Here is a 16452-nt window from a genome sequence, read left to right as displayed (position 1 = left end):
ATGTCCCGGTGCCGGCCCGGTGGGGGCCCGGCGCTGGCCGCCAATGGGACCGGCGGCCGGAGCCGAGCCCTCGGCGGGGCGGGGCGGGCCGGGAGCCGCCCCCGCGCTGCGGGAGCCGCGGTGCCAGCATGGACCGGAGCCGGGTAAGGGGGTGCGGCGGGCGCGGGGGGGGGGACACCCGCCCCGCTGCGCTCCCCGGGGGGCTGCCCGCGGCGGCGGAGGGGCGGCTCGGCGGGGGCAAGGTCGCCCTGGGGCGGGGTGTTTTTTGGGGTTTTGTTTGTTTTGGGTTTTTTCCCTCCCCCCGGGGATGAAGGGAGCCGCCGGGCCGGGCTCGGTCTCCTCGGCCCGGGGGGCTTCCAGCCTGCTCCTGGCTCCGTTCCCCGCGGTGGGGTCTGGGGGCAGCGGTTGCTTTGCTCACACGTGCTTGTCCTTGGCCGGGTGGGAGCGTGGGGCGTCCCTTTATCCCTACACGTGGCGTGGGCTGCCAGTGGCTGACTTGGCGTGGTGTGGTTGTCCTGAAAGGCTTCGTGAGCCCAGGTTCTGCACGGACACCCTGAATGTAATCCACGGCTCTGAAGAGGTTACAGGTGTTTGTTCGTGTTGTTCAGTCACGAGAGGAGAGTCGTAACCCTCGGCTGAGTTCCCAGCTCCTGCTTGTTGGCTGACCTTGAGCAAATTACTTTTTCTCTGTGTGCTCAAACTGCACATCTGCTGATTTCGTACGGTAATTGAGTGCTCTTAGGGATCGGAAAAACTGTAGGAGTAGAAATACAAAGTGAAGCTCGAAAACGACGTTGACCTTGCCTTGCAGTGTGCTTCGCTGAAGGCCAAAGTCAGGTCTCCATTTTCTTGCAGTAGCTTCTCTGGGATGACAGCACCGCTGACGTGCATTTTGCAGAAATGCCTTGGATTGACAAGGCACTGACATCTGTAACGAGTGTCTGCAAAGGCTGTAAGAATCGGAGCACACCTCCAGGTTACACATTTCCCCTTAGCACCGCTCTGCCAGGTAGGACCTTACTAGTACCCCGCTTAGATGGGAAATTGAGGACCAGAGCGTGCCAACAACTACCCCAAGGTCACACGAGAAGTCTGCAGTGGAGCAGGAGACCCTGCTCAGATCTCCTCAGTCCCAAACCAGCAGCTTAACCACAGGACCTTCCTGCCCTCTGGTTGTGCTTTTCTCTGTGTTGTTGGTTCAACAGAACTGTTCACTCTGAATTTACAAGGTATGCACTAAATGAGGCTCCTGAGCTGAGGAGTTCATAGTTTAATTCAGTTGTCCTGCAGGCATGCTGATGGGATGGAGAGTTCCTGAGCTGCTCTTTGAGGAGACCTTGTTGGAAAATCAGGTTTTAAGACCTTCTGGAAGAGGTAAACAGAAGTGTTTGGTAGCCAGAGGGGGAAGGCTTTTCTAGCCTGTAGAAAGAGGAGACGAGAGTCAGAGAAGCAGAGATCAGAAAGAGATCATAACATTGGTGTGGAGGAAGGAGTGGAATTGTGTGCTGCCTTGAAGGTGGTGGTTCAGAGCACGGATTTGTGTTGTGATGAAAACTGGAAGCCTGAAGGTTGAGGTTGGCCCAGACACCTTTCTTACCTCACGTGTCAGCAGCGATGGTCTCTGCTCATCAGGACTTGTTGATGCAGAGTTGTGCTGGAGCCAGGCTGTGGGCAGCACTGCAAATGGCCCCCAGCAATGTGGCGTCCTGCTCTTCGCAGATTTTGAACAATGTGGGGATTATTTCTTTTTAAGGGGAAGAGCCTTTATATCACATCCAGGCTGCTTCTCAAAATTTCCCTTTCCCAGCTCTCAGGACCCTGAGGAAGCACTGATAACAAGGACTGGCTTGACTGGTTTGCAGCTCTGCAGAAATCTCCTGGACTTACTCTGGAAAAGGTCCATGAGGGGCTTTGGCACAGGTGTTTTTTCTCTTGGAAACTCACTTTCTGCATTTAAGGTAAAAAGCAGAAAGCTCCTGCCCTCCTGGGCAGTTTAGGCGTGGCCAGAGCAGGGTGCAGCCTCGGGGCTGCCCTCTCGCAGGGGCAGGGACGGTGCACGGCCGGGCCTCTGGGGTTTGGCGGGTTGAAGTCACCTTCTGGAGACTGCACGGGTCTGACCTGGAGATACTGTGCTATTTCTTGCCTATTTTGAAAGGTGGTGTTTGTGTCCTCGAGGGCCCTGTGAGCTGACCCCAGACAGTCTGTCTGCGATGCTTTCTGGCGGTGTGACTGAGCTTGGGCAGACCTGCCTGAACTGGCTTTAAACTCGCCCGCTCGGGCGCCGGTAACCAGCGTAACCACAGCAGCGGGGTTGCTGGTGAATGCTCACCAGAGCCCCAAGCAGTTTGGCAGCAGCCACTCTCGTGTCTCGTTACCTGTTCCCCAACTAGTTAGCTTTAATCCAGCCATGATAGGTCTGTGTCAGGTTGTGGTTGTACCAACATTTGCAGTGTGGAGGAACCAGCACCCTCTCTTGGCTTTCAATTAACTCCTAGTTGTAAGCCACAAGTCATCCCCTCTGCCATCTAGCAGCACACATGTGCCCTCTGGCGTAGGTAGAAGAGGGATGAAGAGTTTCATTGTGTATTTTTACCTTAACAAACTCCCCGGAGAAGTTTGCTTCTGGGGGGAATCTAGCTCTTTGCAGCCTGTTAGCATCCTGCATAGGAAAATGGTTAGCACGTGTTTTTTTGAGCAACAGACTCTTTAAAAACAAAGGCCACTGACTAGTTTTGATGTTTTCTTTCTAATGCACAGTCTGTTTTATTCAAAGGTTGAGGTTTTCTTGTTTGCTTTTTAATTTGGAAATAACCTTGGTGGTGTTCCCTTGTAGGTGAACGAAGACTTCCCCAGCCTCAGGAGCTCCAGCTGAGCTCTTACCGAGGCTCCTGATCCAGCTGAGCCGAGAGCTTTGTGTGGGTAGAGAACGTGAGTCAACAAATGGTCTCTGTGAGTCACCAGGAGCTGCTGCCCTCCTTGACCAGCTCTTCCCTGCTAGAGAGCTCTGCCAGCGCTCTGCAACGCAGCATGCCACCATCCCTTCTGCCGGGGCACGGCGGGGAGAGGGTGTCCGGCCACCCCGAAGGCTCTGGCCATCTCCTTGCTGGCAGCACTAGCCACTCGGAAGGCACCTCGCTCCCCCTGTCTGGCACGAAGGGGGAAGACACAAAACCCTCAGTCGCTGTCTGCGAGGCTCACCTCAGGCTGCCTGACTTCTGCAGCAGCCTCTCCCAGGACTTCATTCCCACCCTGGAGGAGATTGAGGAGTTCCTCAGGGAGAAGGCTGAGTTCCTCAAAGATGAAGCAAGTGAGCTTCACCCAGCTGGAGGGAAGGTCGAGATCAAATCTGAGATCAGCTTAGGTAGCTCTGAGGGACAGCCTGTCTCCAGCGTGGCTCAAGAAGATGTCTCAAATGCTGCTCAGCCTGCAGGGACAGCGGATGGTTGTGACCGGGCAGTAGCCGCTGGGAGCATTCCTGTAGTCCTCCAAATCCAGCCTCTGCAGATGGACAGTGGCAGCCCGCTAGCGCAGAGTGCTACAGCTGGTGTCAGGGTGGCCCAGCTGGTAATCAGCTTGCAGGGCCAAAACCTGTCTCTCCTCCCTCAGGTCCAGCCCCCTGTGACCATCATGGACCAGAAATATGTCAAAATTGCCCCCCTGCCAGTCACCATGAGGCCAGGGGGGCCGGGGGATGTGCAAGAGGTGGAGGCAACCCCCAAGTATCAGAAAGCCCCCCCTTCCCTCGTCCGCATCCACAAGTGCTCGCACCCGGGCTGCGGCAAGATGTACACCAAGAGTTCCCACCTCAAGGCTCACTTCCGTCGGCACACCGGCGAGAAACCCTACACGTGTGCTTGGCCCAACTGTGGCTGGCGGTAAGTGGGAGCTGTGGGACTGTGCGAATGGGTGTCCCTGCCAGAGGCCTGCCATTGCTTGCCAAGATGCAGGAGAGCTCTTGGCTAGTGAAAATCCAGGATAAAATCACAAGTTTTCTTTGCCGAGTGAGTTATAGGTGAGAGTTGGAAGGAAGCCTGGAGGAGTAAAGTTTGTCGAGCGCTTTGGGCAGTTTTCACTCAGTCCAAAAGTGCTGAAAACCTCCAGCTGGGAAAGCGTAGCTGACACTCTCTGCAACACCTCAAATCCCCCTTGAACTGGATGCCTAAACACCCTCTGGCAATAGAGCTTTTCCAAGTGATGTTGTAATTTTGCAAGCTTTCTCTGTCTAGTTCAGGACAGAGTTGGGCTACAAAAAACGGCTTTTCCCATTAACATTTGTCCCAGGAAACAGGACTCTTGCTGCTTCCTCAGGAGCCAGCACATAGTTCTGTGTTTGTTCAGCAACTCTTTGCTTTCTCGTGCTGCTTGCCTGCCCTGGCTGCTTGTATCCCTCAGACACCTGTGGGCCTGTAGCATATCTCCATGTTGCAGTTACTTTTGTTTGCTCTGCACATGATGGTGGTTATCGTTTTCTTTCATCTGTGTTCCCTAAATTAACCTTGCTTTTTAATCTTGCTACACTTCTCTGATTATTATTCTGCTGTTGTGTTCTCTTCCTGGTACCGTGTACTTGTCCTGGGGGACAGGATGCTCAGTACAGCCTTTGGCAAGAAGGGCTAATAATCCTCAGGTCTTGCGTAGCACTTTTCATCAGCAGATCTCAAAGCATATCACAAAGAAAACTGGTGCTGGCAGCACTGAGCTTTCCTGGTTTCTTATGCAATGCTTTGGCATATGCCCGCTGCCTTGTTTCGCCGGATGGTGCGTTTTGGCTTCTGTCTCAGGGTGGTGAAACTCTGGAAGGTATGAGACTAAATGCCAATTTTGGGACTCCCTCTTGCCAAGCTGCTGTCCCTTTGCCATCAGCAATTGTCCCTCCATTTCATTACAACTGCAGTGCATGTTTATAGGCATCGGCTCCTTTTCCAGTACCACCCAGTACCACTAAACCCTCCCACACCTGATGCTCAGAACCTGGGGATGAGGAAGGGGACAACTGCAACCCCCTCAAGCAGCACTTTTCCTCCTGGGAAGGAGGAAAGGGATGGTGCCAGCCTGTTCGGTGGCATCCTGGGGGCTGGCCACTGAGCCGCTGTGCTCCGCTTCGCTTGCTGCCCTGCCCTCCCCCTCCGTGGGAGCAGTTACGCTGTCAAGTGATGTGCTCAGCTGGGGCTGGGGTTCTCCGGGCCATGCTCCCTTTTCTAGATGTGGCCCTAACTGTAAATACATCTGTCATTTCTCCTGTCCCTGCTTTCTGTGAGGAGCTGAGACCTTGAAACTCGCTTCTCACAATAAAGCTGGGGAAGAAGTCAGTGGTTTGCAGGGAAGACCTGAGGAAGGCCTTGGGACAGAGTTTGTTTTCACAGAGCCTTTTGTGAGCAGCCACAGTATTTACTGTACCAGGTGTGAGCTTGAAATCCTATCGCTGGGAGTCTGGGGTTACATCTGAAGTTCCCTGCTTTGTGCTTCTTTGCGTGGGCATGTTTCAGCCAGATGGAAAAACCCTTCCATCCTGATACTCCTGCCATCTGTGTTGGCTCCTTAGAGGCAGAACAGGAGTAAATCCTGTCCGGTCCTCCTCTCCAGCACTCCCCTGACACTTGGACATGCCAAGCTTGCTGCAGTCACGCCAGCTCCCAGGCCTTGTTGAGACCTTGGAGGTGGCACTCACAAACCAGCTGTGGGCCAACTTGCTGCAGGTGCCCCCGGGGCTGGATCTGTGTGTGCCAGGTGGAAAAAAGGAGGGAGAATTAAGCGGGGACGTGCATGTGGTTGAAGGGACTTTCCAGGCTGTTCAGCTGATCTGCCCCAGGTGTGGGAATCACACAGACAAGCAGTCTGAACACTGGGTATTCCTGTGGTCCCTGTCAACAGCAGTTTGCTTCAGCATGGAGACCTCGGCTCCTGTGCTCCAGGCTGGGTGCATTTGCTTTTCCTCCCTTGGGCTCGTATTGAAACCAGCTCACAGGCAGCTTCTCTCTCCCCAGCTCCCAATCCAGCCCAGGCTGACAGTGAAAACTCACTTCTGAGCAAGAAGGGGATGCTCAGAGTTTGCAGGGAGAACCTGTGCTCTCCCAGGAAAAACAAGCCTCCTCTCAACAGCGATGCTCTTGGTTGGATGTGGGAGTTACATCCCAAGCCTTTCCACCCAGGCTCCTGGGCAGGGTCCTTTAGTCACTGCCAGCCTGGGCTGATGCCCCAAAAAGCATCTGGCCTTGGGGCTGTCAGGTCCCAAAAGGCTGCAGCGAGTCTAAAATAAATTAAGTGGACATTGTCCTTTAAGAGCAGTGGAAAGAAATGAAGATCTCAGTGGGTGAATTCTTTTCCTCTTTCCTATCTCTGAGTCACCCCTTGGAGGGGTTTATTTCCTTCCATTCCTCCAGCCTGGGGTAGCTGTGCCTCGCTGGGCAATGGGATGGAGCAGAGCAGAACTGACCCGTCTAGGGTCACCCCAAGGGGCTGTGGCAGACACAGACCTCCGCCTCCCGTGTGCCAGGGTGCTCAAATTCCCTGTCCTGTTGAGCAGCGAAGGCTGGGTCCACCGTGCTTCCCTTCTCCTGCAGGTTCTCCCGGTCGGATGAGCTCTCCCGTCACAAGCGCTCCCACTCGGGTGTCAAACCGTACCAGTGTGCCGCCTGCGAGAAGAAGTTTGCCCGCAGTGACCACTTAGCCAAACACGTGAAGATCCACCGGGGCCAGCCGTGCAGCCAGCGGACGCTTCAGGGCAGCAGCAGAAGTTAAGTCTTTGCTGCTCGTCCTTGCAAGGCTGAGTCCAGGAGGCCCTGAAGCTGGGCAAACAGTGCAAAAACCACTACACTAATGACGAGGGGGAAATGACTCTCTTTAACAAATTATAGGAGATCCAGTGTTATCTGGGTGACCTGCGTTCACAGCCTGTTTCTGGTACTACTGTCCCTCTCTTAAATACAGGTGATGGAAACCTGAGTTGATTGAGGGTGAGTGTGTGTGTGTAGGAGCGTGGGGCTGGGGTAGAGGACAAGCTTTACAAGATCCCTTTGCACAGCGCGTAGGTGTCACCTCCACCCGTGCTCACAGCTCTCCAGCCCCGCCGTGAGGCATCCCCGGGGCTGCTGCAGAGTCACACCGGCCTCCCGAGACACCAGCAGCACTTCAGAGACAGCCAGAGAGGATTTTTGTTCTGGCCGGACTCGCTCAGAAACCCGGGTGTGTGAGCCCACCTGGCAGAACCGGGGATGGACGGGGGGTGTTTGGGTGTGGTGTGGGGGCTGAAGGCAGACGTTGGGGGTGGCTTTTCTGCTGTGGTTGAGGTGGTTGTGTTGTCCCTAACACTGCTTTTCTGTGCTGGTGGTTTTTCACCTGACTGGCGCTGGGTGCGCTGGCGTTGTTGGGGAGTGTGACGTCGCGGCTACGGGCGGGAAACGCATCTGTTCAGCTCGCTCAACGGTGTGCGTTGAAAGGGGATCAGGAGACATGTCAGCAGCCCCAGAAAAGTCCTTTTTTACATGCTGGCGTGAAAGAACAGCAGTATGGAGAGACACCGACTTGCACAGACCCACGGAGGAGCTGTACGCTCCGGGCAGGGGGAGCAGCGCAGCTCACAGGTTGCTTACGTCCTTTTTGTATTTGATTTCTGGTTAATTAAAGGCCAACTCCTTGCTACTGTGCCAACTTCCCGAGCTTTTGCAAACATCTGGGAGGGAATTAGGCGCTTGTACAAACAAAGAATAAGCGTCAGGAGTTTGAGCTAGGCAGCGTGCCCTTTCTACGTGACTTTGCCAGCATGTCTCAAGCTGATATTTAGCGCCTCCAGGCTCTTTTCAGCTCAGGTGTGCTCATGCTGTTCTGCTGTTACCCCAACGCTCTTCCAGAGTAGGACTTCACGCACTTGTCTCAAGCTGCCCTTGAGCTGGCTTTAGTGAGGAGTGTTGGGTTGTACCCAAAATAAAGATGGGGAAATGAGCTAAACCATTTTTCCCTGCCCTGTGGAGGGCCTGTTTGTACAGCAAAGAGGTTGTTCTTCGGTCCCTGCAGCCCTTTTCGAGTGATGACTCTGGGGAAGCAAAAAGCCAGACTGGTGGGGATGGATATGGTGTCCTGCTCTAAGGGTTGGTACAAACATCTCTGGATGAGACACCAAACTTCTGTGCAAGAAACACAAGCTTGTAAAGCAATCCATCCCAGGTACAGCATCGTCTGGCTGGAGGTGTTTGCTGCTGGTGACTGCTCCTTCCTCAGCACCTCTTCCAGCTTTGTTGAGAAGCTGCTGCAGTGTGACTTCAGGGAAAGAAGGAGCAAGGGAGCTGAAACTCCTGGATTTATTCTTAGTCTAGAATATTTGGGGATGCTCTTGAAGGAGATGCTGCTGCTGCGGAGATTGGAGATGGATGGGGTAGGGCACCTTCCACCATGGAGTTTCTCTGGTGCACTCAGGGCGCACAATGAACTTGTTTCTCCTGCTGTTTGTTGTTCCAGTGCTGCAGGGCCACGGTCCAGCCCAGGACCTGATGCTACGGGTCGCTATACAAGCACCAGAGAGAAGGGTCCTCTGCCCCCAGGCCTTTGGCCCCTATAAATGGCAAAAGTTTCTCTAAATTCAAAGCTGCAGCGTGCAGGAATGATGTTTCCGCGGAGGAGAAACGTTACTAAAGCTGGCTTGGGGTTTGGATTCTTCATTGTGAAAACAAGCAGGCCAGCAGCTGAAGGAAGGCTTGCTGGCCAGCTTCCAGCCGCAGCAGAGCGGGGAACCGACGTGTGGCTCGCCCAGCTGCACGGCTGCAGCGTGAGCCGTGGCTAATGGATCTGCTGTTGGGTTTCCAAAGAGCTGGCGTGCCCGGGTTGCGTGTTTCTGGGAGAACACCTGCATGATTTGCTTTCCCAGTCCCCAGGCGGGAGGGCAGGGTTTACAGCAGAACTAGCTGGAGCCACCGCTGCTTGACTTCAGATCCAAACTTTCCCCAAAGGTCTGCGACTGCTGGTTTCTGGATCCCAGCTTAAACTCCTTCATCCTTAGCCCGTAAGTGGGTAGGTGTGGGTAGGCTGAATGGAAAGTCGCTGCCTGCAGCAGTGGGGTTTCTTTCCTCTGTGTGCAAGTGGAAGTGTGTAAGAGCTGCAGCCCTCCTGTTGACTCTCTGGAGCGAGCTCTCCCCTCCGGGGGAGGAAGGCAGCTTTTGCAATGATTAGCTGGAGATCTGGGCCTGCCTCGGGGAGCGAGCGCTCTCCCAACGCACTGTGAGTGCTCCCACCTCTGCCCTGGCCTGGCCACGCGTGACCAGATGCCAGCAAGAAACACAGCCCGAGTTCATGTGATGCTGAACCTTTAACGGTGGGCCAGAGGAGACAGGTATGCAAGAGCCTATTTTGGGTTGCCTTTTGTTTTAGTGGACTTTTGCCTGACTAGGAATTTACTTCACACCCCCTTTGCTTGAGGGCTCTCTTCGGAGGCCACACGCCAACATGACTCATGCCCGTCTTGTGCTTTTATCTGTCCCCCTTCGCTCTTCTCCCTCACTCCAGACTCTTTCAGAGCACTCCCTGTTCATTTTGGACCTGCCCCATCCTGCCTCCCTCCGCTCTCAGCCGAAGGCAACTGCAGAGATTGCATGTTTCCAGACTGTGGAGCAAGAAGAGCTGTGCCTCATCGTTAGTCCGAGGCCCTTCTCTGTTCTCCAGCAGCTTATCTGGAGAACAGCTCCCACAGAGTCCACATTGGTCCTGGGCTGGATCTGCCACGGCAGACAGGGCTGGGAGCGCTGGCAGTGGTGACTTGCAGCGTACCTGGGTTGTTTTGCCATTCCTTTTAAACAAACCACAAAGGGAGGGGAGAGATTTTTATAAAATAAAATACCCTAGATACGTATCTCTTGAGCAATGCGTATTATAGTCTCACCTGCTTCCCTCTGGGGACTTTGGATGAGTGGCTTAAAAAGTTTACCGAAGGCTCTGTAATTACCTATCCTTTACTCCAGTGAGGATATTACTCCACAGCAGAAACATTTGTGGTGGAAGTACAGATGGATCTGTGGCATCAGGAGGGACGTGGGCCCTTCTGTCTTCCCAGGAACAAAAATACACTGGAGTTGCCAAGAGGTGACACAAACTGCCCTCGTGTCAGCGGGGCTGCTGGGTTGTTATAACCCCGGCTCCGTCTCAGACGGTGCCGTTAAGCGAACGGGGCCATGTGCCTGCCATGGTTTCCCTGTTGGAGGAGGAATGGGAGGAACTGGTTGCCTTGTGCTCGAAGTGAAAAGGCTGTCAGGTTGCTAAGCAGTGCTTTTTAAGAAATGAAATGCAAGCAGACAGGAGTTGTAGCAGGGCAGGACGTGGGAGAGCACAAAGAGAAATTCAGGCAATTCTAAATTTGCAGCTGGGGCTCTGGATATAGCAGTACGCAGTGCAGAGCCCTCCATCTTCGGCAGCGTGACAGCACTGACATCCCCAAGCTGCAGCCCACGTGGAGCTCGTGCTGGCTGCTCATCTGCTGAGATGAGATAAGGGCCAGCACAAATCCACGGCTTGGTTTAAGGCCCCTGTGGAAATATATCTCCGAGATGGATCATTAGGTTTCTCCTTTTTTTGCCCCAATAAAATCAGAATTGGATTTTTATTAATGATTCTTCCTTCTAGAATCCAGTTTTATTTGGGTCAAATGTAATTTTTGGCGTAGTTTCTCTTTTTCCTGGTGGTTAAGCAGCAGAAGCTGGCTTGGGGCAGGGAGCAGACCGGGGGCTGGAGTTTTCCCAGGACAGGAAAGGGCCTTTGTGGGTCTGGGACCGCACAGGCTGGAAAACAGGCAAACATTTGCAAGAGCAGAGAGGGTCAGTTGAGCGTTCCTCTGCTGCCTTGCCAGCTAGCCACCAGCTGGGCCAGATCCTGGCCCTGAGTAAGGAAAGGTGGGAGCTGGAAATGGGAAATGGGTGGAGGAGGTTTGCAGCCCTGCCAGCAAGGCACGAACCCTCGGGTGGCTCAGCAGCACTTCTGGGGCCTGAAGCTCGAAGCAAAAAGCCCAGGAGCCCCTTGCTAGTTTGCGTGTGTCCCAGGACGTGGTTCAAGCTCTTCTGGAGCCACGACTAAGCACAAAAAGCAGTTTCCTTGCAAAGAAGTGGGGTATATCACGGCCTTGTGCTGCAGCTGAGGCAATAGCTCACCCCTGATGCTCTGCTCGCCTCCCCTCGCTGTCAGCCGGTGAGCAGGCTCTGGGGGAGCTCCTGCCCTGGGAACAGAGGGGTTAAGGGCACAGCGAAGCTTAGTGAACAAAAGAGCTAAATTAAAACAGCTGCCTGCCTTGACTTGGCCTGGCCATGCTGGATGACTTACCGTCTCATAATCAGCTTTCTAAGGAGGCACCAGTCCGCTGGCAGGGCGGTAGGAACAGGGCAGAACATCTCTGGGTAGGAATAAGGCTCATGAGCGATCGGCTTTTGTTGGTCGCTTGCCCCGCGGGGCTCAGTGATCCTAACCCCAGGCTGGACGCTTGTTTTTAGCATGGACTTTGGACAGATTGTTTGCAGGGATGCACCTTTCCTAGGAGCTGCTCTCCGCTGCCTATGCAGGTAAAACACTTTGCTTTTTCTGGTGTTTTCTCCCAGCTGCCTTGCTGGGGGAAGGTTCTCGGCTGATGTGATAAATTCCCTGGCTGGAGCCCTGTGGGAGAGGATGGGGGTGACTATCTGGTCAGCTGTGCCATTTCTTGTCGTTTGATCCAGGAACTGGGCAGTGATACAGAAAGGGCTTATCCTTTCCAGCTTTCCTGGAAAATCCACCCAGATAAAGCCTTTTTTTAGCTTAGAAAGTATGTGGTGGGAGAGGGGGGGAAATCAGATATGTGATTTGACATCCACAGATCTGTGTTCGCTTTTGGAAACGTTGGCTTTTCTCTGTGAACTACACCAATCTCTCCCCAACTGCAGTTTCACAGCTCCTTGCTAAGAAAGCTGAGCGCACTGCAGTCTGCTTCTCACCTCTTCTATTTCAGACCTTGGGTTGTTTGCACAAACAACAGGCTCTGAAATGAAATTCTAGATGTCATTTAAATGGTCGCGATGGGTCCTGACTTTGCCCTGTTGTTACCAGCTGTGATGGTGCTGTTGGGTCGGGCCAGGAGGAGAACCAGTGAGGTTTTTAAGAGTTGTATTCAGGAATTTTATTCAGGATGTGGGAACTTCACAAGGGGAATTGTGCTTTTAGGAGGAGAAGGACTGTGTAGATAACATGGTGGAAACTAGTTTGGCAACGTTGTGTAATAACCAGAGATCCCCTGGTGCACGACTTTAGGGCTTAACTTCCACAAGCACCTGACGCCTCCTCCAAGCCTACCTGAGTCAGTGAAAAAACCCCAGCCTTTCTCCTACTGCATCCAGTTCCTCACTGTGTAGTGAAGTTCTCATGCAACTGGGAAATTCTGCTTTTTCCTGTAATGAAATACTGAGTGTTCCTTTGAATATTAGCAGCTGTTGTATGATGGGGGCATTGCACATCCTGTTCAGCAAAGTATTTAACTCTAGAGCAGTGAACTCCCCTCTGTGGCTGCCTGCTGAGGAGCCTCGGCCTTGCCCCAGTCATATATCTCCTGGGGGAGTGGAGATGGAGGCTCGTGGCCTGGATTAGCCACCCAGTGCCTGCTGTAGGGTGCTGAACTTCCTCTCTGCCTCTTATCTACCCTGAGCGTGCAGATTGCCGGGTCCTCGAGGCAGGGGCTCTTGCATTCACAGCCTCAGAAATAACAAGGGCTTGAAACCAGTGTGAATCTGTGGCTTTTTGAGAGCATCAGCAAACACCAAAGCAGAGGCAGAGCTGCTCTCTGCAGAGGAAACCCGGAGAGCTGAAAAGCCAGAGTGCACAAAGGCTTTATCAGGTCTGAGAAATACGAGATCATTAGCAGCCTGGGTGTGAAAGCGAACACGAGGTTGGGAACTGAGTTACTTCTCCATCTTCCTGTGCTCCTTTTAGCTTCAGCAAAGGCAGCCGGTATTTGTGGGCCCCTCTGTGCCTTGTAATACTCCGTGGGCATCCTGCAGCGTCTCTGGGACCTCTGTGAAGTGACGACTTCCCGCATGAGCAAGTGCCACCACGTTCTGGGACGCTGGGGTGGCGTCTCTACGAAGAGCGTTACGTTCACCTGGGTGGCAAAGCTTTGCCGTGGGTTGTGAGCGGGGTGGGAAGCTGCTCTGAACCAAGTGACAGCAGATTTCCTGCTGTAAATTTGTCAGTTGATGACTAGCACCATCTAGGCCTCGTAGGCAAACTAGCACTCATGCCCACTTTTTGGTAGAGCTTCTGTAGGGTAAGGGGGCAGCTGGCAGCCCCAGAGCCAGACCGTCCCGCTGCGAATCCGTGCTGCTACGGGACTTGTGCTGCTCCTGCTGCCTGTGACCAGCAACCCGGCTTTCTCACAGGTGCTTCTCAAAGCGAGCGGGGGGCTTGCCTTCCCCCCCTTCCCCTCCAAGGATGTCTTAGGAGCTGTGGTCTAAGGCGCTAATATTGGTAACTGAAGCCGTGGTGATCCGAGAAGGCGCTGAACATTAAGCTTCCTGAGAGCATCTCTCGAGAGAGCAACGAGTGGATTTTCATTGTGAAGCTTTAAAAACAACCAACCAACCCTTCCTTGATCTAAAGGCTTTTCCCTTGTGAATGTATCCTCTCACTAATGAGGCACGAAACCTCTCACAGCGGTTCTGCTTATTTCACGACTTTTGGATTCCCAGGACTCCTGCAAAGCTCGGTCTCAGAGTTGGGAGCTGTATTAAAATAGCACCTCCATATTCTGGAGCGAGGCCTCGTTAGGGTCTGATTAGCTGTTGCATAATTTTCTGGCTTTCCTGGTGCCTGTGCTTCCCTGCTCCCTCCCGTCACTCTCCCAAGCCATGATCACGTGATGGCAATGTCAGAACCTTGCAGTAAGATTTCTCTTTTTTGAGAAGTCAGTGCTTTTAGAAATCTCTGCGCTTTTCTGACTGACTTGTCCTGCATTTTCCTAGAACTGGCAGTTACGTATCACTTCATGACTTTGTCCTTGCCTCAGAACTTGCAAAATCTATTTCTAGGTGCTGCCATCTGATTAACCTTCACCAGAAATCCCAACTGAAATGTATTTGTTTGACTTCCTTTTTCTGCTGCCTCTTTCTCTTTAAAATGCCTTTGTGTGTGAGCTGCTTTTTTAAAAGGTCTTTGCGTATGAGCTTTTTCCAAATCCTGCCTTGTTGCCTGCTTGATTTTATTCCATCCCTTTGTCTGTCCTATATTTTTTCCCTTGTGATGTTGTCTAAGATAGGAACAAGCCCACGCTGGATTGCAAACCCACGGCAGGGGAAGCAGAACAAAGTGAGAGTTGCACAAAGTAGGAAATTTATTATCCGTCTAAAAAAGATGCTTTGATTGTCAGTGGAATTACCCCAGCTGATACAGCTGTAGCTGAAGCCCTTTAGGTCCTTTGGCTACTGGGGGTGGAGTGGGGTTGGTTTTTGTGTGCTGTCCCTCTTCCGCGGCAGCCTGCACTGGATTTTTGGGTTCAGCTCATGCATTGTTTCCTAACTGAGTGCTAAGGAAATATGAAGTTTTTGGGTGTGCTGGTAGATTTTGCTGATGGCAAGTAGAAACAAAGCCAGGGAAGAATCTGGAGTTGTGGTGGTGCGCTCAGAGAAGGAGCTCTGCTGTTTGCCTTGCAAAACATGTTCGGACCCCACTCGAGTCTGGCACGCGTGCTGAAACACCGGGTTTGTGTGATCACATATCTTGTGAAATGTTCCTTGTCGGAGCTGTATCATTCTCCCACTTTGCAAGTAAGTGATGCTCGGTGCCAAAGGAGGAAAAGATACTCAAAGAAACGGCATGGCGTGCGCCAGTCCCGTAGGTTGTTCATCGCCGCAAAGGCTGCAGGAGCTCTCGGAGAAACCAGCTGGGTTCAGGAGCACTCCCTGAGCGTGTTGGGCAAACCCAGGTGCTGATCCTTTCCCAGGGAAATGGATTTAGCTCTGTTTGAGGTACACACACGCAGATGTTGGCAAACCTCCCACGTGTGACTCTACAGGAAGAGTCTGAGAGAGCACAGGGCTTTTCTTTATTTTCCTCTTTGTTTTTTGATTCGGTGTGGGAGGAGAGAGTCCAAGCTCTAAACAGAGCAAGAGGTTAGGATGGAGCACAGCAGAAGAAGATAAGACGGATGGGTGCAGGGAAATGCTTGACCCAAGGCTTGTGGTGTTTGTTAGCAAGTCTGGCTCACCCGTGGAGCGTTAGTTGTGTTTGAGTCATCTGCAGTGCAGAGGATCAGGTAGAGGTGAAGAGGCTCCTGCTCAGTGCCATGGGAAAAGGGCCTCCTGAGCTCCGGACCTTTGTTCCTGGCTCAGTGCCTCCTGGCTTGGGCATTCCCAAGGGAAGAGCAGTACTGATAAGGTGAAGTGCTCTGTGGATATAATGACCGATGCTTTCCACAGGAAAAAGAAAACAGCACATGCTTTCATTTCAAAGGGGCTTTAATTATTTTGAAAGCTGAAGAAACTGACTCTGGACTTTTATGGAGGATTTTCTTGTCCTTTTTCCTTTCCTTCCCTTCCCCTCTCTGCCCAGTTTATCTTTTTTTTTTTTTTTTTTTTTTTGAAAGTGGAGGTGGGAAAACCAGAAACCATTCTCTTAATTTGATTTTAAAATGTGGTAGTTAACTTCTGAAAATAAATAAATAATGGTCAGCTTGGTTGAAAACTTCTTCTCTCCCCATGACAGAGAGCATGCTTTGGGCAAAAAGCCTGTACTTCTTCCCTGCAATTAAAAGGCATCTCAATTCCCTAAACTTCCTTGCTTTCTCTGCTTTCATCTCCCTTCTGATCCCCTGTGAGTGTGCAGTAAGTGCTGATAAAGGGTTATTTAAAGGTATTGTGCAATGCAACACTTTGTTCCCTCGTCTTGCTCCCTTTCACTTCATTTGATTGTCACTTGGCTCCATGAAACGGGACCAGCTGAAGGAGATGACATGGTAACGATACAGAATTTGCCTTCATAGAAACAGCATTAATTGCAGCTGGAGCTGCTCAGGGTTTAACCAGGCTCTGAGCTACAACTTGTGTGTTTGGGGATGATGGTACTCGCCCAACAAAAACGTACCTGGCTGCGTAGTGCTTTGGCTTGTCCCCCCTGTATCGAGCAGGACTCAGGTTTGTTGGAAGGCGGTTGGGTGCAATGTGCAGAGAAGACTTTGCTCTAACGCAAGGTAACCTTTTACCGGCATGTGTCTAGGAAACCGAAAGCTGCGTGTTTTGGCATGTGCAGTGTTTGACAGTGAAGCGCTGCTTAAATTTTTTTTTTTTTTTTTTCTCCTCTGCCAATGGGTGGGAATCTGATGGCGAGGCAGCGAGGGCTGTTTGCTCATCGGAGGGAAGTGGGAGAGTGCTGCCTTCTCGGCGCTTCACCTTCTGCTCCCGATGCCTGATCCAATGCAAAATAACTCAGCTCTCAACCTGGTACGAAGAGTGGCTTTTTTTAGCAGAT

At 52.5% G+C, this 16452-nt stretch overlaps 1 protein-coding gene across 3 annotated transcripts; it reads left to right on the top strand.

Annotated features, from left to right (window-relative positions):
- The first annotated feature begins 87 nt into the window (after window positions 1-87).
- Window positions 88-6942, top strand: LOC141954379 (Krueppel-like factor 15). 3 transcript variants are annotated; one of them, XM_074893819.1, is made up of 3 exons: window positions 88-143; window positions 2834-3875; window positions 6561-6942. In XM_074893819.1, exons 2-3 carry the CDS (start codon window positions 2941-2943, stop codon window positions 6736-6738), a joined length of 1113 nt encoding a protein of 370 aa, XP_074749920.1. In that variant the 5' UTR covers window positions 88-143; window positions 2834-2940; the 3' UTR covers window positions 6739-6942. The 3 variants fall into 3 exon arrangements, with proteins under 3 accessions (XP_074749920.1, XP_074749922.1, XP_074749921.1); XM_074893821.1 differs by lacking the exon at window positions 88-143 and adding an exon at window positions 976-1009; XM_074893820.1 differs by lacking the exon at window positions 88-143 and adding an exon at window positions 1071-1958.
- Window positions 6943-16452: the final 9510 nt, after the last annotated feature.

This window comes from Strix uralensis, chromosome 24, assembly GCF_047716275.1.
Source record: "Strix uralensis isolate ZFMK-TIS-50842 chromosome 24, bStrUra1, whole genome shotgun sequence".
Taxonomy (NCBI): Eukaryota; Metazoa; Chordata; class Aves; order Strigiformes; family Strigidae; genus Strix; species Strix uralensis.
This window is presented reverse-complemented; position numbering and strand designations above follow the sequence as displayed.